This window comes from Rhinoraja longicauda, chromosome 20, assembly GCF_053455715.1.
Source record: "Rhinoraja longicauda isolate Sanriku21f chromosome 20, sRhiLon1.1, whole genome shotgun sequence".
Taxonomy (NCBI): domain Eukaryota; kingdom Metazoa; phylum Chordata; class Chondrichthyes; order Rajiformes; family Arhynchobatidae; genus Rhinoraja; species Rhinoraja longicauda.
In genome coordinates, this window is record NC_135972.1 from 29,049,089 (window position 1) to 29,075,542 (window position 26,454).

The following is a 26,454-nucleotide window of genomic DNA, read 5'->3' on the forward strand; positions in this document are numbered from 1 at the left end:
AGATAAGTGAGCCAGTACCTTCAGCAGCCATACATGCCCAGGCCATAACACCCCCACCACCGTGTTTCGCAGATGAGGTGGTATGCTTTAGATCTTGGGCAATTCCTTCTCTCTTGCCATCACTCTGATATGTTAATCTTCGTCTCATCTGTCCACAAGACCTTTTTCCAGAACTGTGGTCGCTCTTTAAGTACTTCTTGGCAAACTGTAACCTGGTCATCCTATTTTTGTGGCTGACCAGTGGTTTTCATCTTGCAGTGTAGCCTCTGTTTTCTGTTCATGAAGTCTACTGTGGACAGTGGTCATTGACAAATCCACACCTGACTCCTGAAGAGTGTTTCTGATCTGTCGGACAGGTGTTTGGGGATTTTTCTTCATTGTAGAGAGAATTCTTCTGTCATTAGCTGTGGAGGTCTTCCTTGACCTGCCAGTCCCTTTGCGATTGGTAAGCTCACCAGTGCTCTCTTTCTTCTTAATGATGTTCCAAACAGTTGATTTTGATAAGCCTCAGATTTGGCTGATGACTCCAACAGTTTTATTCTTGTTTCTTAGTCTCACAATGGCTTCTTTGACTTTTCATTGGCACAACTTTGGTCCTCATGTTGATGAACAGCAATAAAAGTTTCCAAAGGTGATGGAAAGACTGGAGGAAAGACTAGGTGCTGAGAGCTCTCATATCTGCATTAAGGAGGCAATTAAACACACCTGAACAATTACAAACGCCTGTGAAGCCATGTGTCCCAAACCTGAAATGGGGGGACTATGTATAAACACAGCTGTAATTTCTGTATGATTAAACCAAAATGTATAAAAATGGCCTTTAATAAAATCTGACAATGTGCACTTTAACCACATGTGATTTTTTCCTATTACAAATCTCAAATTGTAGAGTACAGAGGCAAATAAATAATTGATGGGTCTTTGTCCCAAACATTATGGCGAGCACTGTTCTTGGAAAGAGAAATGAGAAAAAAAACAATGGGGAAGATGAGATTGGGTAATGAAATCAATGACTTTGCTATTGGATGTTTTTAATTCATTTTTGGGATATTCACAGTGCTGGCAAGACAAAATGCCTGTAGCCCATTCCTAATTGCACTTTAGGAAGTAGTGTTAATCCAGTTTATTGAACTATAGGAGCCTTCTAGTGATGATAGTCTGATTGTTTTTGGAGAAGGAATTTCACGATTTAGACTGGTAATTGAGGATGGATGGTACATAATTTAGAGGGGAATCTTCTAATTATGGGGTTCCCCAGCACGGGGTTGCTTGCTTCATTTTAACGTGATATTTATTTAGGAAACATGGTACAGTGAAACATAAAACAAAAACCCTCTACATTGACTTATTATAATTAAGCTAATTTTTTTTTTTGATTTGTACTTTTTATAAACCACTGCCTACTGTACAATAGGAAAATAGGCGTTATCATTCAAATCAAATTACGTACTTCATAATATAATTTAAGTAACTTTAGTCATTTTTTGTCAAATTCCAAGCACATATACTTATTCATTTAAACTTTTAAAAGCTGGTTACAGTACCAAAGCTTAGCTTGCCTACATCTGCCTTTTTTCCACAATAGTCACGTTTCATTCGTGCACTCATTTAGGCTATGGTACTATTGTGTTTAGTTGTATTCTTTGGTTGGCAGAAATTATTTTCTTGTCATGCTTGCATCAGCAATTTATTCTTTTTGGATGAGTGAAATTTTTAATGTTAGTTTAAATACATAGCTGTCAATAATGCAATCTATATTGCAATAATTCATCATGTTATGTACTCAAAATTTCCAAGAGATAATAGAGCAGCACATTGTCATAAATAGCAAAAATATGGAAACCCAGTCAATCATTAATTCATCAGATGTTGGTTTACTTTTACTAACAAATTCTGCTTTACAAATTATATAAATTTTGCTAACAAATATGGCTTATTTGGAAAGATATTCTTATATTTCCTCAAAAATTCATTTTTGCTTGAGTTCCCAGAATGATTATCCACTGCCCTCTTGACTCTGATGTATTTATTCCATAAATATTTAAAGCATCATTTTCTGAATAACACACGTGAAACTAAGAAGTGCAGCTTGTTGCATCGCTGTGTGTTTGTGCACATCTCATTATGCATAAGCCATTTTGTGTATTAATACCATTCTTGCATCTTTTGGTAAAGTTTATGCCCGGTCTATGCAATATTAAAAACATTGCATTCTGTTCCCAGAACCTAGTTGCACATCTCCACCTCAAGTCTAAAATTATTACTAATAATTACAAGACAGGTGAATAGGTATTTTCCTTGTAAGTTTGTTTGTGTCTCCTCTGTTGCAGAGGATTTCAAAATCAGGATTTAATTAGCACATTCTTAGACTGGGTGTTTTATCTGTAATCTGAAAAACTAATGTTAATCCAGCAATGTATTAAATATGAAATCAATACTATTTCATTTCTCAGTGAAGATAGTTTTGAGGTTTGACCGTACAATGTATGTTGTTCACAATTTGTACTCGCTTGTAGATTTGAAAAAAACCATTCCAAATATTCTAGGGATGTGCTGGAAGTCCTGGCACTGTATTACTGACCTACAACTTATTAAGTTGCAGCAAGCCGTTTAAATTATTTTTTTTCCCCTCAAAAATAAATTGAACAATTAATTAAGCCCATGTAAAAAGGTATTGCATTCCTAATTCTTTTAGTGGTGTGAGTTGGGTAGTAGATATTTTGAACAGTATTCAAGCTATGTATTTGTCGGAAAGGATTACTGAGCTGAGATTTTTCGGTTCCTGTAAATAGTCTGCTACCAGGAACTGCACTAATATTATTTTGGCACTAATACAATTTTGGTTGGAGAATACAAATTAATTAATGCCAAAGGATTTGAGTTGTTATTCTTTGAAGATAATATTTAAATAAAAACAGAAAATAATAGAAATAATCAGTTAGCTAGGAAGCATCTCTGGAGAGAGAAACAATGTTGATATTTCACATTGATGACATTTCTTCAGATGCGGATGACAAATTGTTAACCCAAGATGACCGTTTCTTTCTTCCCTCTGAAGATATTGTGTCTTTTTCAAACCTTTTCTGTTTTAATTTCATTTGTAATATTTAGCTTTTGTGACTAATATTTCGCAGTCATACAAATCACATTCTTTATCATGTAACACCACTCTCATTAATATTAGGAAGTTCTTTTTATACTTTTTGAAAATATTTGTAAATGCTCATATTTTTCCCCGTTACATCAGGAATTGCATTCCAGTTACCTCAAAGCGTGTGAAATTAAATGAAATATTTTTGAACTCTACATGCGTCCATTCAGTAGAATCCACTGCATTTTCAAAAAGAGTTTTTATAAAAACACATCTAAAAATATCTCCTGAAAAAAAAGTCAGATTTGAGATATTATGTTCAACACCTTAAATTTCAGTTCCTGCATGTGTTGTTGATAGCTATGATTTTGTAGTCTGCCAAATTCTTCATGACTGAAAAATCAGATTTGTAAATTTCAGTCATATGTTAAAGCTTTGCATATGTCTATCTTTTTCTGTAAAAGCTCTGCATTTACGTTTTTATCACATAGCAAGCAACAGCAGGAAAGATATAATGTTTAAATATATATAATGAATTGTTTTTTGGATACAAATAATCTGAAGGCAAGTTTAGTATGTCATAAACTAGTTAAGTCAACTGAATAAAAAAATAGTGAATGACGATGGAATCGTAAATAAGTGTAGCTGCAGTATAAATCGGGGAATCGATTGTAAATTGTATCCTACTTGGCAAGAGTCTCAATTATGTTTTTGATGCAAGTGGGAAGCTTTTACAAGGGAGATTTTGACAGTGGGCACAATCAGAGTAGCGTTGCAAAGAGAGTCCTTTAACTAAAGAGAACTATTGGTGCATTCTTTCTGGTCGGAATAAATTTGAATGGGAGTATATAGTACACCATATTTCCTTTTCATGTCTTTATTTAGGTTATTGGCAAATCTCTAGTATTACTAAATCCACTACTAACTATTTTATAAGGATGAAAACCTCATAGTAGGCAGAAAGTTTGCAACAATGTTTATTCAGAGCCCCATAATTCAATGGTTGTTAAGTGAAGTAATTGAGAATTTAATTATAGGTAAAAAAAGAGCTGGCTAATTTCAACTATGATTATTTTTAACTTTTCAGTATCATTCTACATTTAGACATGTGTGTGTGTGTATGATATCTGTCATGTTTTTGATGCATTACTTCTAACCTTTACTTACCAATGGATCTTCCAAGACACTGGTTGCCTTGTACTGGATGTTTTGAATTTGTCTGAAATAATTCATATGGTGTCAATTTCAAACCCTATTCCAGGTTGTGGGTGGTTTTATAACAATAGAGCAGGGTTTGGAGTACTGTGATTTCAAATTTTAAAATGAATTATTGATATTCAATGGTTGTATTGGAAGGCAAATTGAGGTGTTTTAATTCAGGCGTGGCTCTGATAGAGTAAAGTTCTGATAGAGTAAAGTTGTAGTTATGTCTTTGTGCTATAATTAGTTCCTTTTTATTAACAAATTCTGATTGCCATTTATTGTTAAAATTGTGCATAGTTTTTGTTGATAACATGATAATGTATTCAAATATAATTGATCAGACTTTTTTAAGGGGCCCAAAAAAGTCCAGTTTCTTGCAGTCTTTTAGAGTCTGCCTATTTTCTTTTGACATGGAGTGAGCTGTTTAAAAAGTGCCGCAGGCAGAGTGTGGGTTTTTGCACTGATGTTTTTGGAACTACTTTAGCAGCTGGGTAAGTTGCATCGGCTATCAAAAAGTCCCTTGTTCAAGGGGATTATTTGCACTGAAACCTTTGGGGGATTTGTAGGGATTTGGACAGGGAACACTTTTTAGAGAATCTGTGAACTATATAACATGATCAGTACAGTGATAATAATTCATTGCATTTAATGATAGGAAATTAAAAACATTAATTATATACTGCAACTGTTCCATAATAAATGTTTAAGCTAACATGGCTTTGTTTGCGTGGTGTAGTTGGGATGGTGACAAAACCAGCAAATGAACAGTCCCAAGACTTCTCAATCCATAATGAAGATTTTCCCGCACTTCCTGGTTCAAACTATAAAGATCCAACTTCAAGTAATGACGACAGTAAATCTGTAAGTCTCTATCAAATTTTTTATTATTAATCTGGTCAGAACTTTTAAAGTGAAGCATTTAATAATGTTATAATAACATTTGAGTTCAAAGCTATAAAGAAACCAACTAACAATAACATTAAATGGCATAGAAAAAAGTTAAATTGCAAAAATACATTCTTTCATACATGAACATGTGAATTAGACACAGTAGGACCCACAATCCATCTACCATCTAATATCTGCTCTCTTTAGATTTGGCACAGTGATGATAGAATGTGCTATCTACAAGGTAAACTAAAGCAACCCACCATAGTGTCTTCAGCGATATTCCCAAACCTCCCACCTCTGCCTCCTAGAAGGGTTGGGCAGTTGGCTTGAACATTATCACTGATATTCTCTACCAATGCACATCATTATGGTTTTGAATCCCAACTACATTCCTTCGTTGTCTGTGAATTAAAAAACATACAATACTCTTCCTTCACTCTATGCTGTTCAAGAAAATTAGTTGCCATCGTCCCCAGTGTATCTTGAAGGTGGTAAGAAATGCTGACTTTGCCAGTGAAGCCCATAATCACAAGAATAAATTTTAAAATCTCTATCAGTGTTATGACGTAGGAGCTGCTTGATACAATTTTTAGATGATTTCTTGTATTAAGATACTACAACCTAAATCCTATGTAAATATCATTTCACAGTATTTTAATTTTGCAGATCATCTTCAGTGCTCCATATTCAGTCTACTTTTACATATTTCATTCACAGAACTTGAATACGCCAGGAAAAAGTGTATCCAGTACAGACGGGCCCAAGTTCCCTGGTGACAAGAGCTCAACGACGCAAAACAACAACCTTCAGAAAAAAGGCATTCAAGTGTTATCTGATGGTGGGAAGAACTACACATTTCAAAATCATTACCGTTAGAACAATTGGAGTACTTTGTAGATTAAAATGTTGGAAGATTACGCTGCTTCTTTTCCTTCTTATTCAGGACGAGTCACTAATATTCCGACAGGAATGGTAACAGATCAGTTTGGAATGATTGGACTGTTAACATTCATTCGGGCGGCAGAGACGGATCCCGGAATGGTACATCTCGCATTAGGCAGTGACTTAACAACACTAGGCCTCAATCTAAACTCTCCAGAGTAAGTAGCATTCCTAAATTTCTACTTTCAACTTCACACTTCTCGGTCAATACAGCTACTTAATGGTGGATGGAGAACCATGTGCTATTTTCTCTCAGTCTCGATCTGTTTAAAGTTACAGAACAAGTTAGAAATGCCAGTTGTCAATTCAGCTAATCAATTGCAAGAACCTTGTATTTCAAATTATAGTACAATCAGTAAATTGATACTAATTGTTGGGAGTTTGGAGGATGGGATGTGGGATGTGATTAATAGATTAAAAGAGCCAAAAAGAACATTGATTTTTGTAATTTCTTAATAATACTGTCAATCCTATATACTATCACTGAAATTTAGAAAATTCAATTTGAAGTACTTTCTTATTTTAACGAATGCACTAAGTCTGCAATATTCCAAATATAAACTAGTTCTCTGGAGTAAGCTGTAGGTTCAGAAGTAAAAGCTTGAACTCCTCAGATCCCTTTCATGCAGTTGAAGGTTCTTTTGAACCTGTGCACTGAATAAACTCTGAATAGAGAACACAAGAGACTGCAAATGCTGGAGTCTGGAGCAAAAAACAAACTCAGTGGGTCAAACAGCATCCGTGGAGACAAAGCCCTAGCTGTGCCTGCCTCTTTGTAGGGTACGTCGAACAATCCCTGTTCCAGGCGTACACTGGCCTGATCCCCAAACTCTACCTCTGCTACATTGACGACTGCATTGGTGCTACCTCCTGTACCCATGCAGAACTCACTGACTTCATCAACTTCACCACTAATTTCCAACCTGCTCTCAAATTTACTTGGACCATCTCCGACATCCTCTTACCGTTTCTGGATCTCACCGTCTCCGTTACAGGAGACAGACTATTGACCGACATCCTCCTGCCTTCCTACTCTACGTTGTGATTCCATCAAATTGACCGACATCTACTACAAACCCACTGACTCCCATAGCTATCTTGACTACACTTCTTCCAACCCTGTTTCCTGTAAAGGCTCTATCCCCTACTCACAATTCCTCCGTCTACGCTGCATCTGCGCCCAGGATGAGGTATTCCACACAAGGGCATCGGAGATGTCCAACATGTTCGACACCTTCAACGGGATCCCACTACTGGCCACATCTTCCCATCTCCACCCTTTTCTGCTTTCCGCAGACACCGTTCCCTCCGAAACTCCCTGGTCCACTCGCCCGTTCCCATCCAAATCACCCCCTCTCCAGGTACTTTACCCTGCAAGCGCAGGAGATGCAACACCTGTCCCTTTACCTTCCGCCTCAACTCCATCCAAGGACCCAAACAGTCTTTCCAGGTGAGGCAGAGGTTCACATGCACCTCCTCCAACCTCATCTACTACATCCGTTGTTCTAGGTGTCAACATCTCCACATCGGCGAGACCAGACGCAGGCTCGGCGATCGTTTCGCTGAACACCTCCGCTCAGTCCGTCTTAACCTACCTGATCTCCCGGTGGCTCAGCACTTCAACTCTGTAGATTAGTGTAATGGTGTCACTCATGTGTCATGCTTTTGTAGTTACGCCAAATTAGCTTTTGAGCGACCACTGCTTGTGAGATTCGGGTTAGTGTAAGTGGAACGTGCAGGCGTGAGGTCGTGCTTGCTATGTAGTTTATAAAGTCTTTGGATCATTATCCAGGTGTAAGGCTTCTGTTATTATACGTGGTGTTATTATACATGGTGTCAAAAGTGGGATGCGAACCCACGCCTCCACTAGGAGACCAGAAATGTTGTGCTGACCGTATAATAACAGAAGCCTTACACCTGGATAATGATCCAAAGACTTTATTAACTACATAGCAAGCATTACCTCACGCCTGCACGTTCCACTTTCACTAACCTGAATCTCACAAGCAGTGGTCACTCAAAAGCTAAAGGGGCGTAACTACAAAAGCATGACACATAACACTCACCACATTCAAAACATCGCTGAAGTCTCACCTGTTCAGTACTGCCTTCAACCACTGAAGGTCACCTCACCTTCTGTCTCCTTTCTCTGTTCGTTTACTTATTTACTTATTTATCTATTTATTAATTTCCCTATGTTCTCTAAATCTCTGTAAAGCGTCTTTGAGTATATGAAAAGCGCTATATAAATAAAATGCATTATTATTATTATTATTAATCTACAAACTCCCCCTCCCATTCCCAATCTGACCTTTCTGGCCTGGGCCTCCTCCATTGTCAGTGAGGCCCAGCACAAATTGGAGGAACAGCATCTCATATTTCACCTGGGTAGTTTACACCCCAACGGAATGAACATTGACTTCTTTAACTTCAGATAGTCCCTGCTCTCCCTCTCCATCCCCTCCCCCTTCCCAGTTCTCCCACTAGTCTTCCTGTCTCCGACTACATTCTATCTTTGTCCCACCCCCTCACCGGACATCAGTCTGAAGAAGGGTCTCGGCCCGAAACATCACCCATTCCTTCTCTCCCAAGATGTTGCCTGACCCACTGAGTTATTCCAGCATTTTGTGTCTACCAAGGGAAACGTAGAGGGAAACACTGTTCCTCCAGATGTTTTTTTTGTTTTGCTCCAAACTCTGAATTGTCTTTTTTATTTGTATTGTTTTAAAACTATAAATAGGGATTTGTTTTATAAGCCTGTTTGAAATGTTTGAGATACTTATGATGCTAATAGTTCTTCAAAATTTTGATTGGATGTTCATCGGTCAGTGTGCTGTTTGATCATTTGATTTCTAATTATTTTCAATTTTTCTAAAAGCAGAAATAGAAGTAATACTATTTCTAGTCTATGTATGTCTTTGTAAGTGTTGACATTAGAAACGTTTATAGATACTTTTGGAATTTGTTTCAATATTACACTCGATTGAAAGATACATCTTGGAAACATTCCCTTCGGCTTACCAATTCCATGCCAACCATCGACCACCTGCTCACACTAGCTCTGTGTTAGATACACTTTTCACATCGATTCCCTACACACGGGCCAATTTAGAGAGGCCAATTAATTTACTAACCCATACGTCTTTGGGATATGGGGGGGGGAACTGGAGAACCTCGAGGAAACCAACACGGTAACAGGGAGAACATCCAATCACCACCCGAAGTCAGGATTGAACCTGGGCCGCCAGCACTGTGAGGCAGCAGTTCTACTGTCTGTGCTGGTGTGCCATCCACATTTGGCTGCTAGAAAGAAGAGCTCCCTTTGCAACTGCTGATTCTTCAATTAGAATGCATTACTTTTTAAACGCATGTTAAAGTATATTTTCTGTAACATGGGTACACAGTCACATTTAGTAACTCAGCAAATAGCTGTTTTGTTAGATCAAGAATCTGTATGATTAATTGTCAGTATTTTACAGAAATCTTTATCCCAAATTTGCATCTCCTTGGGCATCAGCACCCTGCCGACCTCAAGATATTGGTGAGAATAACTACTTTTCATTCAAAACACAGTGGATCTCTAATCTGTTAATTCCTTCAAAAGTCTAATCTGCTATTAAATAACTGAGCACCAATCATCTTCTTTCACAGATTTTCATGTTCCATCGGAGTATCTAACAAACATTCACATTAGGGACAAGGTGAGTGTAGTTGTTAAGTTCGAGAAAAAGCCACCTTAAATAATGTAGATAATGCAGTTTTTGTCATCTTGGAAAGCTGAACTTAAAGTGTTAAAGCTACTGCTTAAATGTGAATTATGTATCACTGGATTAATTTGAAGCATTTATTTATGAATAAACTCTCATGGTATATAGACATTGCTGCCATTTGCTCCAAAAGGGGTGGCCAGTATGCAGTTGAATTATGCAAGCAGTCATTATATTCAAGCTCCAGTTTTTGATGCATTAGCTAACTTCAGATGGAAACAAAAGGAATATAAACTAACATTGATTACAGTGTCCTGGCCTGGGAATAAAACAATTGTGGTAATACTCCAACCAATTTTGAAACACAGGTATGGATAGATGTTGGGTGAGGGTGGTAGTAGGTTTGTATTTTCCAGGCTGCCCACAAGAAAAAACATCATCTTGGCCAGGTTCCACACGGAAATTGGATCTGTAGAGCACATTTGGTAGCAACGTGTTTGAGTGCATGGTTGGCTACTTGGAAAAAGGGAACTGCTGTATTTTTGTTCATTTGCTCTCAGGGTTGACAGGAAGCTGGCAACTCATTAGTTGCCCATCCTTAGTCTTCCTGAGGAACTCTCTATGGTTGTGGTGCTGGAGTGGTAATGTGAGAATGGTGATAGCAAGCTGCAAATTGTTGACTAATTGACAATGTAGGGATAATGATTTCATCTACAAGTCAAGATGGTAGAAACTGAATTTTGAGTTTCTGCTATTCCTTTTACACTGGTTCTCTTGTCTTTGATTGTTGAAGTTTTGTGACTTGAGCCTGTTGAGGATGAGACATGGCTGCTCTAGACTAAGTATTAAAAATTACTGTGTTATGTCCTGGAACGCAACTACAAGTTAGAGGAGATTTACAAAAATGGTTGTGATGGAGAAAAATAAACAGGAATGATTCAGAAGTAGTTCCTGTTGGGATAATGTTAACTTATTGCTAGCAATTACCAGCAAGAGTTTTGTGCCCAAGTAATTATCTATCTTTGATTCTTCCTTTCCGTCCTCTTTTTCTTAATGGCAACACACTCTGAATAATTTGGATCAGCATCTGAGTGTAAGAAAAACAGTAAACTCAAATGTCCTTATGTTTTTCTACACCACCTTATATCCACACATTTAGAGGAATACCCATGCCATGTTACACCTCCCCAATATATTGTCTCACAATCTCCTTGATTAAATTCATTTGCCATTTTCCCGCCAATCTGACCAGATCATCCATATCTATATCTTCATGTAACTGAAAGCTTTTCTCCTCATAGTCTACCACGTGGTCAATTTTTGTACTTTCCACAAACTTATCATGCACCGTACATGTTCATCATCGGGCAAGAGTTTTCAGCCTCTCTATGTCAGGATCCAAAACAGTGGTTCACTGCCTTCTCAAAACCCACCCTACTTTTTACCAGGAATCTCTAAGAATATGAATGGGAATTTCGCTCTCCCGCTTTGTCATTCAATTACTTCATTATAATTGGTTTAAAACACTAATAACCCACTAAATGCGACACTGCAGAGCTCTGATTCATGAACACACAGGTTTCATTTCACTACATATCTTGTATGTGTATGTGACGAATTGACTTGACTTGAGGTAGATAACCATCTATACTTGAAAAAAGACATCCGTGCAGTGCTGTGCTGGGTACCTGGTGCAGATTCCTGTATTTGCTGGCACTTCCACAGCAACAAATGGAAGTCTCTTTCCTAGTCTACTATATCTTGTCTAGACAGTGAAGCCTGTTATCTGAGCACTGAGATGGAACCTTGAGAATTGAATGCTACCATGCTCTGAAATACCCATGATCCTGAGCATTGGTACTTTTATTCTCCTGGTTTTCAGGCTACTGCAAATGTCAGTCTTTTCTCATGGATTGCCACTTTTGCATTGTGGTTTGTATGTATTATCTGAAACAGGAACAGTATTCCAGTTAAAATCATTTTCACAAATTTTATTTTTGATAACTAGTCCATGTCCCATGGTGTTGCATGCAGGAAGTCAAAACCAAATGTACTGATGCTGAGGTTAGAGCAAATGGAATAATTAATAACAAGCACACAGCCATAACTCAGTTCACTTTTAAAAGACACACATATTCTATCATAAATAACATAAAATTTTAATGTTCTGTTAAATTTGAAAATGTAGCAGTTTGCAAAAGAAAGATATTTGATTGTAGTATTTTTTTCTAAAGTTTGTTCAAAGCTAGGAGGCAGCCAGTGCAAATTGCATACAGTACAATATTGGGTCATATTGTATGTGGCATTGATGCAAGAAAATGATCCGACACTTTTTCATGGCATAAGATGAATTAAACTTAAATTAGGAGGTTTAAAGAGAAGTTTTGCATGTATCAGGAAGGTTGAATGATAGCTGCATCCTACAGTTAGTTTTGAAGGATGTGGATGGAGCTGGTTTAATGAAGGAAGGGGGCAGGCAGTAGATAGGAATGTTCGGTGAACTTTTGTAACTTTGTTGGCGCCAGACAAGTGGCGATACTTGTGTACTGCCTAGGTGATGTCTGCTCTATGATTTTACCGGGTTGTATGCAAAACAAACCATTTCACTGTACCTCGGTACATGTGACAATAAAGTATCATTGAATCATTGAAATGTAATAGATATTTATAAAGTGGAAACATCACGAAAGTGTGACAAAAACACGAATGTAGGAGCTAATAATGTAGAATCAGGATGTGTTTCAATAAGAGATTTAATGTACAAATACATATCCTTACACTGGTGATCATATTTTGTTTTGGGTCTTAAATTTAGTTTGATAGCAGAGGTCTGTGCAGATTATGAATGATGATATCCAAGTTGAAGGAGTGACAGGAAATATGAGAAACCTGGAGGTGCTAGAAATTGCACCAAAAAAAGCCTGGAAATGCTCAGCAGGTCAAGCAGGTCATGAAGGAAAAAGGATGCTTGACATTTCAGGTCAAGATGATACATCAAGACTGAACATGTAGAAGGAAGGTAGCCAGTATATCGAAATGAAAAGGAGGGGTGAGACAGATGGGTAGGTGATAGGTGGAACCATATGAGTGAGGCTGATGACCAGGTGGAGAGGGGTGTTGAGATAGAGGCTGGTAAGTGATACACAGAAATAGATTAGGGGAGGGTGGGAATGATGGACAGATGGAGCCAGGTAGTCGAGGGGAATGGGGTTGGGATAGGAAAGGTGAACCTATGGAGAAGAAACCCAGGTGGACAGGTATCTTGATGTTGGGCAGATGAAAGCAGGTCAGGAGCGTAATGGGCCTTGGTAATGAGAGGGGGAGGGATGGAAAAGGTGAACAAAGCATGAGAGATGTTGGGTGGACTGGTGGGAATGGGAAAGTGACATAATGTGGTACGAGTTGACTAAAACTGAAAAATGTGATGTTCGTACCATATTTTTTTGAAGCTTTAGCTATATTAACATTATCAGTGTGAATATATAATTATGTATGTACTTTTGCTGATAATTGTACATCTTTGGTGGAAATTGTTGTGTTTGTGTAATTTATGCATAAAATATAACTTTTTATTAGAAAATAAAACTGATGTAATCATTTTGTTACAGCTTGCTGCAATAAAACTTGCCCGCTATGGAGAAGACCTCCTTTTCTATCTGTACTACATGAATGGAGGAGATGTCTTACAGTTACTTGCAGCAGTAGAGTTGTATGTCCTTTTCAATGTATAACGCGTTTAGTTTTAATTAAAAAAATTTAGAGGCCATTTGCATGTTAAAATCTGATGATTCTAGTTCATTATTTTATTAGTTCTTTGTAAAAAAATTAGCCACTTTGAATCTATTGATTGGGTAGATTTAATGTGATCAATATTCATAAATGTCTTTTATCATATTATAAATGCTAGATTTAACCGAGACTGGAGGTACCACAAAGAAGAGCGAGTCTGGATCACCAGGGCCCCAGGAATGGAGCCAACAGTAAAGACCAACACCTATGAAAGGGGGACATACTATTTCTTTGACTGTCTTAACTGGAGAAAGGTTGCTAAAGTAAGAGCTGATGTACTAATTGATTTTATATAATGTGGAAATTACTGACCTATTGTATAGGAGTCAGATGAATTACTAATAATGTTTCTTTATTGGGGATTAAGCATTATCTGTTTGCTGGAAACAAATGATTTTGTATGTAATATTGTGTATTTCCTTTCTGACCAGCAAATCTGAGCTGTGGTTCTCTATAATAAAGTCAGCTGAAATAGCCTAGATTTGTGTGCTCATGTTTTAACCCATGAAACTGCTAGATATTGTAGCAAGTTCCGTGGTCTCTAGGCTACCTTTGAAGATTTCAACTCGTGAACTGAAGAAGAATGAAATGTACAACATAATAGGATTTAGCTCATTATACCTTTAGCATTCTTCAAGTTTTAGCCCATTTTCTTGCACTCTCTCTATCCTTTTGCATTCTACAGCACATATCATCAGTTGTCAGTAATACATTTATTTGTAATATTAATTGAAATGTTAATGTTTATAATGTTAAATTTAAATTTCAGAAAAAAAACAATCATCCAGTTTCAATTCCCCTCCCTTTTTATTTTAATCTTTTATTTTATGCATAATGTTTTGGAGTCACTTACAATTTAATTTAATATTAACTACTTGGACATTTTTACATTTTATTATAGGCTGTAAATTGTGTTGTATCTTTGTTTTTGTGGTTGTTCCATCTTTTTATTTCTATTGAGCCTAAATATATTTAAAGTTCTTAATAAGGACTGGGCAAATCAGCAAAACTGAACACGTGCATAGTCTTTTCTGACCCTGCATTTTCCTAGGGTCTTAAATCTGAATCCAGTTTCCTGCACGAAAGGCCCTTGGGGGCTACTTTAGCCAATCTGGATCTTGAATGTTGCAACACTTATTTGTTGTCAGTTGGAGGAAGTAGGCCAATGTAGGATATGGTAATTGAGCTGCCATTCAAAAGGCTGATCAACCTGGGTGCCAAAAGAGAACTCATCAACAGCGCATGAAGAGGTAATCAGAAAAGAATTTACTTACGTGGACTTTGTGAAGGCATGTTTTGAAGCCTCCTAAATGATATGTAGCAAGCATTGCACTTCGTGTTTGTCAGGAGCAGTTTATCATTTACAAAAATAATGATGATTTTACCTACAATATGATTTAATTAGGCCTTAACCAAGGCCCATAGATTAATTTTTTTTTAAACTGGATGGAATCGCAGATCAAATCCCGAAACATTATTAAAAATACAGGACAATTCCTGCAAACAAAGTAGAATTTACGTGCATTAATTATAACTACTGCCTGATTCCAGTTTGTTTTTACCCATTGGAAACAAACACTTTACGGCAAATTTCACAAAGTTTCAATGCAGCTTCTAACAATGGACAAAGAGCAATTTAATGGTAAGGTGTCACATATTCAGCATCTGTGCAGTTCAAGAAGTGCAATATAACACTAATCACCCAGAAACAAGCTGTTTGAGATGAAAATATCTCAATGGTTCAATAAAGGACTAATAGCTGTATAATTGTAACTGATGCAAAATTTCATTTGTGAACTTTTGAAGTCGTAAGTTCAACATTTAACTTTCAATATACCAGGTAGCAGAACAACCTGTCACAGGTCACTTGTGAATGTACTTACTTACCACAAACCTTTGCTGCCCCAAATGAGGAACACAAGCCTATATTGTAACTGCATTTCTCCGTAATAATTGTTTGTACACCTTAAAGGTATCTGTTGGTTTAAATTGATAGGATATTATGATTACCTTGGTTTTTTTTAGCATTAAAGTAAATCACTGTATTTTCTTTTTGCAAATTAAAATCTGTAATGTCTTAAAATAGATTCTAGGTAAAACAAGATGCTCTTTTCTGACATTTGTATATATTAAATGCATCACCTCTGATATGAACAACGTTTTGACTTAAGTCAACTCCAGTGACATTTTATAGGATTTGCAAAGGCCCTACTAATTTCTAACAGCGTGCATTGATTGCCTGACTTTGAAGGTGTGCATTATTGACAAAAGAGAAAACTCACTGAAATCACAAGTTTTTCCCTTTTAGATGATCTGATTTTGAAGAAGTTCCAGATTCCCATCAAGTAGGTTCACTTCAGATATTACTGAAGGTGTGGTTAAATGAGATTTTTATGGAATTGTAACCAGATTGAGGAGATCGTGCAAGCCATTCTTGAAGCTAGTCAGATTGCTTCTTCAAAGAATTATGTGGTAATATCAATCCACCTCTCTAATTACTGATCCTTATTCCATTTCATTGTATTTTGGCTATGTTCTAAAAACATGTGGTCACATATGGTTACCCTACAATAAAGTTTAAAACATATATTAATATTATATAACGTTTCAATTTTTTTTAACACATATTGTGTGCTCCATTTTTCTTTTAAAATGCAAATACTTACATTTTTGCTCCATATAGGATAATACCTACTTGTTATGATGGAACTTTTGGTGTTCTTTTATATATTTATGTGATGCCTTTAAGATGCAGAAGACATCAAATGCATTTGTCACTTTCTTAAACGTTAAAATGCTGTGGACGCTCCCTCTCGAATTGCTATATTACTTTTCCTCTTAATTATGGTGGACCATGGCATACTCCAAATGCCACACTATCATCCAGTGGCATTAAAACTACTCCTGCGTGGCTGCATTACTTTCTGTCCCAGTGGTATCTTTCCCCGCAATCCCTCACATTTAGTGCCCCCATCTATCCAATATACCCTTCTTCTTTTATTCGCAGGCTGCATCTCCCTGAACACTTTCACAAAACCGAACTCTTGCGTAACTTGCACATTGTGTCTTTCAGATTATTTAAGACAATGAAGTGACTTGTAGTTATACATGTGGCATAATGCAAATAAATGTGGCAGCCATTTTAAATGGGTCCTAAACACCAATTTTGGTTGCAAAGGATAAAGTTTCTTCTGGGTATTCATTATCCTTTTGAGAAGGGACTGATTTAGCATCTCTCCTGAAAAATGTCACTTTGCAGTACTTTAATGAAGATTATCTGTTGGGGCTCTAGCTTCAGTCCACAATGTTAGAGTGCATTCACTGAGCTGTGATCCTTCCTCTATGCTGATTGTGAGTTCTGACTCTCCACCAGTTTTTTCTTAATACCCAGGCTACTTTTTTACTGTCTGACTGCCTGGCCAACAGCAACTTTTCCGCAGCTCAAGATTGGGGAGTCTAAACAAGTGTCTAGTTTTTATCCAGAACTCTTGTGCCTTTACTATTCACCGTTTCCATCCAGAGCCATTCCCTCCAACTGATCCAGACTATTTGTAACACCATTAAGTTCTTCTCTGAACAGCATTTAAAACCTGACATCCTGGCCAACAAAAACTATGATCAACAAAACTGTTTACCTCTGCCTTTGTCTATGTTCCACATCGCTAAAACCTTTGAGAGAACCAGTTATGACCATTTTTAACACAGTACCGGTGGCCTCAACTTCACCAATGAAGAACTGTAGAGTTTGTGGTGTGCTCTCTCTCGCTCTCATCGTTTATATCAAAAAAAAAATTGTATGTAAATACGTGTTTGACCTTGCACTAAACTCTGCCATCTCTTTCCTTTGTATAAACCCTCTATTGTGCCTACATTTTCATCCCACAATTCGTGGGAGAGACTGAAGCCACCTCAACTCTATTCTTTGGAACTTTTTCCAGAATCTCTCTGACTCTTTAATCTTTAAGTGCTTCTAAACCATAATTTTAACGTGTTCATCTATCACTAATAGACATATTTCTGTGAGGTTTCACAACTAATGGATGTTTCATAGCACTTTAGAGGCACAGAAATATTTTAGAGGTGTATTCAGTTTGTAATGTCATCTATTCCTTATCTTTGTCTACATTTTCCGAAGAACTTTGGGAAGTATCTTTCCTTAAAAACATTTGTAAAGTGCAAGTTCTGAGGTGTTTAATCTGTGAACATGCACTATCTACAACTTTAGATGTCATCAAGTGTCTTGTGTGGCTTTCAGATTAAAGTTTGTTAATAACTGACTTGTTCTGTTTGGGATTTCAGGAGTTCCATCTGGAGTACGACAAACTAGAAGAAAGACCTCATCTTCCGTCATCTTTGAACTACAACCCTGCTCAGCAAGCCTTCTAAAGACTTAACTGTTCATGGGGTATGGCTGTCTCAGCACAATACTCAAACTGCAGAAACCGAAGTGGCTCAGGCATCCTGGTTTTTATTCTTTGAGGATCTGGCAATTGGCTCATGTGGATGGATTGACATTTTGAAGTCCTGCCTTAGTAATTATGTGCTGCCCAACACAACTGAATTTGTATTTTTTTTCTGTTTTTTTAATTATTTTGAGCAGGGTATGTTTAAAAAAAGACACAAAAAATAACTTTTTCTGCCTATCAGCAGATTGTTCTGCTAAAGGGCAAGTGGACCGACAATACTTTCATTGCTAAATTTCCAAAGTGTAAAAATTTAAAAAGTTTGCATTGTTCATTGTAGCATAACTGGTAATAAAAAAAATGTGTAGTGCATTTTTATGTGAAGATCCTCTTGTATTTCATTTGGAAAGATAAGCAGCCTGCGTTTGATTTGTTCATTTTACTTTCCCCTAATGTTTTTGAATGGCATTTCTGTCAAGTTAAATGCAAGAACATTTGACTGTCTAAGTGAACGTTATTGCCACGACCTCTGGACATTTTCCACGGTTGTGTATCACTGGGCTTCATCTTTCCAGAATGAGCAAAACACTGTCCAGTCTTTGTTACAATTTTGTAATAAAAGTGTACATTTTTTTAATTTTTGGACATCACATGAATAAAGATATGTATGTACGAATGTGTATATATTATATATATGACATCTATTTTGGAAAATATTTGCCCTGCTGTACCTCATTTTTCGGAGGTGTGCATGGATGCAATACATGAAAACAGGACATTTCGGGAACTGCTGAGCAGGGGACCACCGCTGTGTCGCCCTGTGCACTTAAGGGCCAGATTTTCAGCAGCCAAGGACATCCATACCCAATTGAACATGATGGGACTTCAGGAAGTGAACTGAGACAATTCACAATGGCTGGTTGAACAGCAGCATTTCATAGGAAAAAAATAATTAAAAAAAATCAATCTTGTATTTTCTGACCACATTAAAGCTTCTTCTCTTTGTAATAAAGTAGAAAAGCTGTCCTAATTGCAGTGTTGCCTTTAATTTGAATTTTCAAACTGTATAAATTTGTGGCGTTGATACAGTGAAAAGTTTTGAAGTATTTGTTGGAACGTCCATGTGAAGCCTGTTCTCAAATTTATGTGGACTAGATTATTACAGGTAAGTTTTGATTTTATTCTGAACCCTGCCATCCATGTGTTATTTGTAACTTTAAACAAGAGTGTTCATTATCTCTGACTTAAGTTGGAAAGAACAAGCAGTCACTTCATCCAAATAATCTTGTGTCAAAAATATAGTTCTTAATCTTTCAGTGCAGATAAACTATTTAAGGACAAAATACCACATTAAAGGTGTAGAATCACTAAATAATTTAAATGTTTATTAAACATGCCTATTCTGCAAAATTCATAGTTGTAATAAGGTAAAAGATCAGAATTGAACCCAAGATCTGCCTACCACATGGTTTACTTTGTGCATAACTATCATATCATATATATACAGCCGGAAACAGGAGAATCCTATCAATTTATCGCAGCTCAATAAAAGTTAAAACAGATTTGCCATTTTAGTGTAGGAAAGGTCAAAAGACAATAAGGTCAATATGGAAATAATGAGCTAAAGGACCTGTTTTTGAGTTGTACAATCCATGGCTTTGAATCCCCGAGAGAATGTGTATACACAGCCGTGTGTATTAAACATTTGGCGTGTTTTCTCCAGCTCTTTTTTTCTTTCTGCAAAATACAAGGATTTTGTCAAATCTAAAATTGGTGCAGATGTAAACCTGAAGTGAAAACTTTGGCATAAAGTTAGATGGGTTAAATATATTTACCTAAATAAAAACTGATAGTACTTCACTTGCAAGCACTGAATTTAAGTTTGAGATTATTTTAAAGAAAATGTGTTCGTTTTATCCAATTTAAAAACACATTTTGGCCAAGACGTAGATAGTGAGAAATTCAATATGTAAACTAGTGGTTTAGCATTTTATTAGAATTAATTTAATATTTTAACAACCGCTGTTAAACATTTCAGACAGCTTGAAGACATTTGAATTCTTCTAATTAAACTTAAATATAACAAAAATATATACTCAGCCAGGTAGGCAGCATCTATGCAAAAAAGATATGTTAACTCTTTTTCTTTCGACAGATGCTGCCTAGCCTGCTGAGTGTTTCCAGAACTTTTCGTATGATTACCAACAGCTACAATTTAAAAACAAAATTCTAATTATACTGAGATGATTTTGCTATTTGCCAATCTTAAAGACACAGATTTTCATAAGTGATTGTAATACCTTTACTGAGAACTGTCTGTTGATTCCCCAATAGAACTAGCCTTCCTATTTAAGTGCCAATGTTAGTGCCAACTAAGTAATGTTGAAAATTAAATTAATGATTAATTAACAAGGATATTTGTAAAGTCATTGCTTAGTCTAAGTAATACCTTAAGCTTTAAATTATCGTGCATCATACACAACATTGACTTTAGTAGGTCAGACTTTCAATAAATGCTATTCATACCTCTGTAAAGCACAGCTGTAATAATGCATAATGTGTGGCAGATATTACTCAATCTCCAGTGCTCCCTCAGTAAATATAACTTTGCTATTGTCAGAACAATAGCAATAGATTAGCAATAGATGATGCTAGAGCACAACACATCTCTTCACTATTCACACTGTTAATTTCATGAAGTATTGACATATCTTACAAGAATACTTCTAAAAAATGGTTGGCATTTCTTTGTGCCAAATGGTTAGTTCCTTTAAAAACAAATGAAAGTATCTCAAATTATTTTGTTAGCCAAAATTCTAAATTCCACTAGTCTGAAATTTTGTTACTAAATTTCTAAAACCTGAGATGACATTTTTTTAAATTTGGATTCAATTGAAGTATGTAATAGGGGTGGTGCAGATGATCAACTTGTCACTTTAGAAGTGATCAGGCTTACTGCATCAGTCACATTATCATGGCTATTAGCACTCAGATTTATTTTACTCTGGTCTTTCAACAGGACTGCATGACTGCATGTCTATTCTTTGATCAAAATGGAAACTAACTGACTGAAAAATGTGCCATTCCCCCAAACCCAGTGGTCAGTTTTATGTTGATGTTGAACATTACAGGCATTAATAACATTGAAGGTAAGCTAGACTGAAACCAAGTAAATTGCAAACTATTCATGTATTACCCTGGTTAGTAAGATTGGTATAAATGGTGTAAACTTTCACAAATAATAATGTCTTTATATACAGTTCTTATGAACAGTAAAATATTACATCTGACCTTCATTAACTATCACATTTAGTATGGCATTGTAGGCAAAGAAGAATTTGCAGTTATGTAGGGTCTTTAATTAACTCATGACATCCCAAGGCACCTTGCAGCAAAATAGTATTTTGAACAAAGCAGTGTTGTTAAATTGGAAACAATACAACAGGCAATTTATGCAGAGCATTGTCCTATTAGAAGCAAGATAATACTAACTAACTAACTTTGATGTTGGCTACAGGATAAATATTAGGGAGGATACCCCAGGAGAACTCTGCTCTTTTATAAATAACGCCATGTGATTATATCCACTGGAAATGATGAATGAGATCTCTATTTAACGTCTAAACCAAAGGATGGTAATTTTGTTCAATCTAGCTTCATCACAGAACAATGCAATCATATCGTTAATTTGACAGCAAACCCATTTGCTAAGATTTTAATCAGACATGCCTAATCCATGTCAAAGGTACTTTATGCAATAAGTTAGACCCAAATTAAATCCACTTAATCACAGCAAGATAATAACTTGGAGATACAACAAACTGTTGGAAATTTGATCAAGAAACAGACTGCTCAGATAGTCAGCCAGTGTCTTTGGAGGGAATGGACAGATGACGTTCCAGGTCACCAGACTGGAGACAGAAGAAACTTGCAGATGCTGGACACATGAGTAAAAAACAAAGTGGAGGAACTCAGCAAGTGAGGCAGCGTCTCCAATGGACAGATGATGTTTCAGGTTGGAATCTTTCCTCAGACTTGAGAAGTCTGTTTCTGCTAAAGATTAATAGCATTAAAAAAATGAATGAGATTATGATTAAATAGTGTATTTTATGGCAAAATGCTCAAATTATCTAATTTGGAACAAATTGAAGCCTCCTTTGAAAATATAGGGTGAGAAGACCTTGCTTGATGCAAGGTACTACTGAGGTTTTGTTGAACCATGACTATAACACTCTTGGGGAATTTTTGAAATTGAGTTCAGATTAAAATAGATGACATTACAACATTTTGACATCTAAGTGTTGACAGTCTAATATTGATACCATTATGTTCATGTTTTGTAATTGGGTTTGTATCACAGTCGTGATGTTATTGACATTCTCTGGGAAGTGTTGCAACAATTGTAAGCTGAAAGCCCCAGGCCTCTTTTAAAGATTTTGATTCCCGTCTTTATGGATATTGGTGTTCGTCCAATGTCTCTCCTTTCTTAAAATAAAGCCACTTGTTTTGTACAAGACAAGCTCAACTATTGGCTTACCTTTTCAGATTTGAGATTCCATTTTACAGTGACAGTCTCTTCATTCTTCCACCAACCCTGGTGCGCTGAGGATATTTGTAACCACTCCCCCCTGACCTGTCTGAATCCAGTCTAAACTATAAATAACAAATGGAAACCTGGAACCTTTCAGCCTGTGAAGTGGGTTCTCTCATGTTTTCAATTAGTACCAAAACCATGATTAATTTTTTATTTAATTCAAGGTCCCACTTCACTCAAATATGGCAGTTTCTATATTTAGTTCTGCTTGATCATTTCGTGTCTGCCTTGATGTGTACTGAAAATAAATCTAGGTCACCCAGATTCCCATACCAACTAAAAATCAAAGGTTACATCATTTAAGGATTTTATATATAAAAATGAAATGAATGTTGTGGTTAGAGCCACGATTTTCCTGTTCTGAAATCAGAAATGGAAAGTATAGTTTTAACTGAAATTCAATAGTTTGGGCACAAAATGCTGGAGTAACTGTGGTTGACGTTTCGGGTCGAGACCCTTCTTCAGACTTCTTCACCTCAATCTGAAGGTCTCGACCCGAAACGTCACCCATTCCTTCTCTACAGAGATGCTGCCTGTCCCACTGAGTTACTCCAGCATTTTGTATCTATGTTCGATTTAAACCAGCATCTGCGGTTCTTTCCTACTTCAATAGTTTGGGACTGTGGTGCCGGAAGAGAACATATATTGGTGTGCGGCCAAAGGATAGCGCAGCGATACCAGGGCGGCACGGTAGCGCAGCGGTAGAGTTGCTGCTTTACAGCGAATGCAGCGCCGGAGACTCAGGTTCGATCCTGACTACGGGTGCTGCATTGTAAGGAGTTTGTACGTTCTCCCCGTGACCTGCGTGGGTTTTCTCCGAGATCTTGGGTTTCCTCCCACACTCCAAAGACGTACAGGTATGTAGGTTAATTGGCTGGGTAAATGTAAAAATTGGCCCTAGTGGGTGTAGGATAGTGTTAATGTACGGGGATCGCTGGGCGGCACGGACTTGGAGGGCCGAATAGGCCTGTTTCCGGCTGTATAGATATGATATGATATGATATGATAACTTCCATTTCAGTTCCATTTGTGATTGGTGTAATATTTCTAACTGGGAATTAATAAGGGGTTATTAATTTACAGAGCAACTGTTGAATATAAGAACAATAAAAGCCCCACAACAGTTAGCTACTGTCTTTCTGTTCTGCCAATCTTTTACCTCAGTGCCACTTTTCTATAGTTTATCCTTCACTTTTCCCACTATACCTTGATTCATTACGAATGAGAAATCTATTGATCCCTTGAACTTGTTCAGTACTGAGCCTCTCGGCCCTCTTGACGGAGGTCAACGATTCGTTCATTTTGAAGACTTTTCTCCTGATTACCAACCGTTTATTTTGAGACTGGTCCCTCGTTCTTGAACTCTTCCCCATCCGACCCCCCCCCCCCCCCCCCCCAACCTTCAAACAAGACCTCAGGAACCATCTTGTAAAGCCCAATAAGAGTTATGCACGTCTCCAAAGACGTGCAAAATGTAAAAATTGTCCGTAGTGGGTGTAGGATAGTGTTAATGTGCGGGGATCGCTGGGCGGCACGGACTTGGTGGGCCGAAAAGGCCTGTTTCCGGCTGTATATATATGATGATATGATATTACCTGTCCTTAGCCCAACTTTTAAAGGGCATCGACCTTTAATCTTTGCTTGCACTGGAAAATGAATGACAATTACTAAAGTGTCATTGGCGTACCGAACAAAATATCAAAATGGTATATATTTGGAATTGAGAACCCCAGCGACAATACAAGCAAGGTGTGATTCACCGACAAGTTATTATAAACCCATCGGCCTCATGTGTTTTAGTGCTTCCGATTTCAGCTACCGTCTTTTTAATGATGTGCTGTTCAGCTCCTTGTCGACCAGTTTGCTCTTGTGATGCATTTTGCAAGGTTCAGGACGCAGGAGTCGCTGGGTGGACACCGGGAGCACAAGCTGGGATGTGCTGGCTGGGATGCCGTGCTGGGATGTGCTGGCACTCTCACGTTCACAGGGCAGCATAACTCCCCCTCCAATTCCCAGTCTGACCTTTCAGTCATGGGCCTCCTCCAGTGCCATAGTGAGTCCCACCGGAAATTGGAGGAACAGCACCTCATATTTCGCCTGGGCAGCTTGCAGCCCAGTGGTATGAACATTGACTTCTCCAACTTTAGATTGTCCCTCTCTTCCCCTCCTCCTTCCCAGTTCTCCCTCTATCTTCCTGTCTCCACCTATATCCTTCCTTTGTCCCGCCCCCCTGACATCAGTCTGAAGAAGGGTCTCGACCCGAAACGTCACCCATTCCTTCTCACCTGAGATGCTGCCTGTCCCGCTGAGTTACTCCAACATTTTGTGAATAAATACCTTCACAGGGTAGCAGTTGCACGGGAGGGAATGGAAGATTCTTTGCCTACGATTTAGGGCCACACAACACAGAAACAGACCCTTCGGCCCAACTCGTCCATGCTGCCCAAGAAATAGTGGAAGCATTGGAGATCATTTTTCAATGTTCTACAGATTCAGGATCAGTTCCTGTGGATTGGAGGATAGCAAATGTTATCCCACTTTTTAAGAAAGGAGGGAGAGAGAAAACGGGTAATTATAGACCAGTTAGTCTGACATCAGTGGTGGGGAAGATGCTGGAGTCAATTATAAAAGACGAAATTGCTGAGCATTTGGATAGCAGTAACAGGATCATTCCGAGTCAACATGGATTTACGAAGGGGAAATCATGCTTGACAAATCTACTGGAATTTTTTGAGGATGTAACTAGGAAAATTGACAGGGGAGAGTCAGTGGATGTGGTGTACCTCGACTTTCAGAAAGCCTTCGATAAGGTCCCACATAGGAGATTAGTGGGCAAAATTAGGGCACATGGTATTGGGGGTAGGGTACTGACATGGATAGAAAATTGGTTGACAGACAGAAAGCAAAGAGTGGGGATAAATGGGTCCCTTTCGGAATGGCAGGCAGTGACCAGTGGGGTACCGCAAGGTTCAGTGCTGGGACCCCAGCTATTTACGATATACATTAATGACTTGGACGAAGGGATTAAAAGTACCATTAGCAAATTTGCAGATGATACTAAGCTGGGGGGTAGTGTGAATTGTGAGGAAGATGCAATAAGGCTGCAGGGTGACTTGGACAGGTTGTGTGAGTGGGCGGATACATGGCAGATGCAGTTTAATGTTGATAAGTGTGAGGTTATTCACTTTGGAAGTAAGAATAGAAAGGCAGATTATTATCTGAATGGTGTCAAGTTAGGAGGAGGGGGTTCAACGAGATCTGGGTGTCCTAGTGCATCAATCAATGAAAGGAAGCATGCAGGTACAGCAGGCAGTGAAGAAAGCCAATGGAATGTTGGCCTTCATAACAAGAGGAGTTGAGTATAGGAGCAAAGAGGTCCTTCTACAGTTGTACCGGGCCCTGGTGAGACCGCACCTGGAGTACTGTGTGCAGTTTTGGTCTCCAAATTTGAGGAAGGATATTCTTGCTATGGAGGGCGTGCAGCGTAGGTTCACTAGGTTAATTCCCGGAATGGCGGGACTGTCGTATGTTGAAAGGCTGGAGCGATTGGGCTTGTATACACTGGAATTTAGAAGGATGAGGGGGATCTTATTGAAACATATAAGATAATTAGGGGATTGGACACATTAGAGGCAGGAAACATGTTCCCAATGTTGGGGGAGTCCAGAACAAGGGGCCACAGTTTAAGAATAAGGGGTAGGCCATTTAGAACGGAGATGAGGAAGAACTTTTTCAGTCAGAGAGTGGTGAAGGTGTGGAATTCTCTGCCTCAGAAGGCAGTGGAGGCCAGTTCGTTGGATGCTTTCAAGAGAGAGCTGGATAGAGCTCTTAAGG

At 37.8% G+C, this 26,454-nt stretch overlaps 1 protein-coding gene across 5 annotated transcripts in view; it reads left to right on the forward strand.

Moving 5' to 3' along the window:
- cnot2 (CCR4-NOT transcription complex, subunit 2) overlaps positions 1 to 19,056 on the forward strand; it is a 107,660-nt gene extending 88,604 nt beyond the window's left edge. For 4 of the 5 annotated variants that reach the window (XM_078417326.1, XM_078417329.1, XM_078417328.1 and 1 more), the window contains 8 exons: positions 5,031 to 5,155; positions 5,903 to 6,023; positions 6,129 to 6,285; positions 9,607 to 9,668; positions 9,779 to 9,828; positions 13,443 to 13,543; positions 13,742 to 13,886; positions 17,923 to 19,056. In XM_078417326.1, coding sequence (XP_078273452.1) covers positions 5,031 to 5,155; positions 5,903 to 6,023; positions 6,129 to 6,285; positions 9,607 to 9,668; positions 9,779 to 9,828; positions 13,443 to 13,543; positions 13,742 to 13,886; positions 17,923 to 18,009 — 848 coding nt within the window. In that variant the 3' untranslated portion in view covers positions 18,010 to 19,056. Of the gene's footprint in view, positions 1 to 5,030; positions 5,156 to 5,902; positions 6,024 to 6,128; positions 6,286 to 9,596; positions 9,669 to 9,778; positions 9,829 to 13,442; positions 13,544 to 13,741; positions 13,887 to 17,922 lie in introns of those variants that run through there. The other variant, XM_078417330.1, reaches the window with a different exon arrangement.
- Positions 19,057 to 26,454: the final 7,398 nt, after the last annotated feature.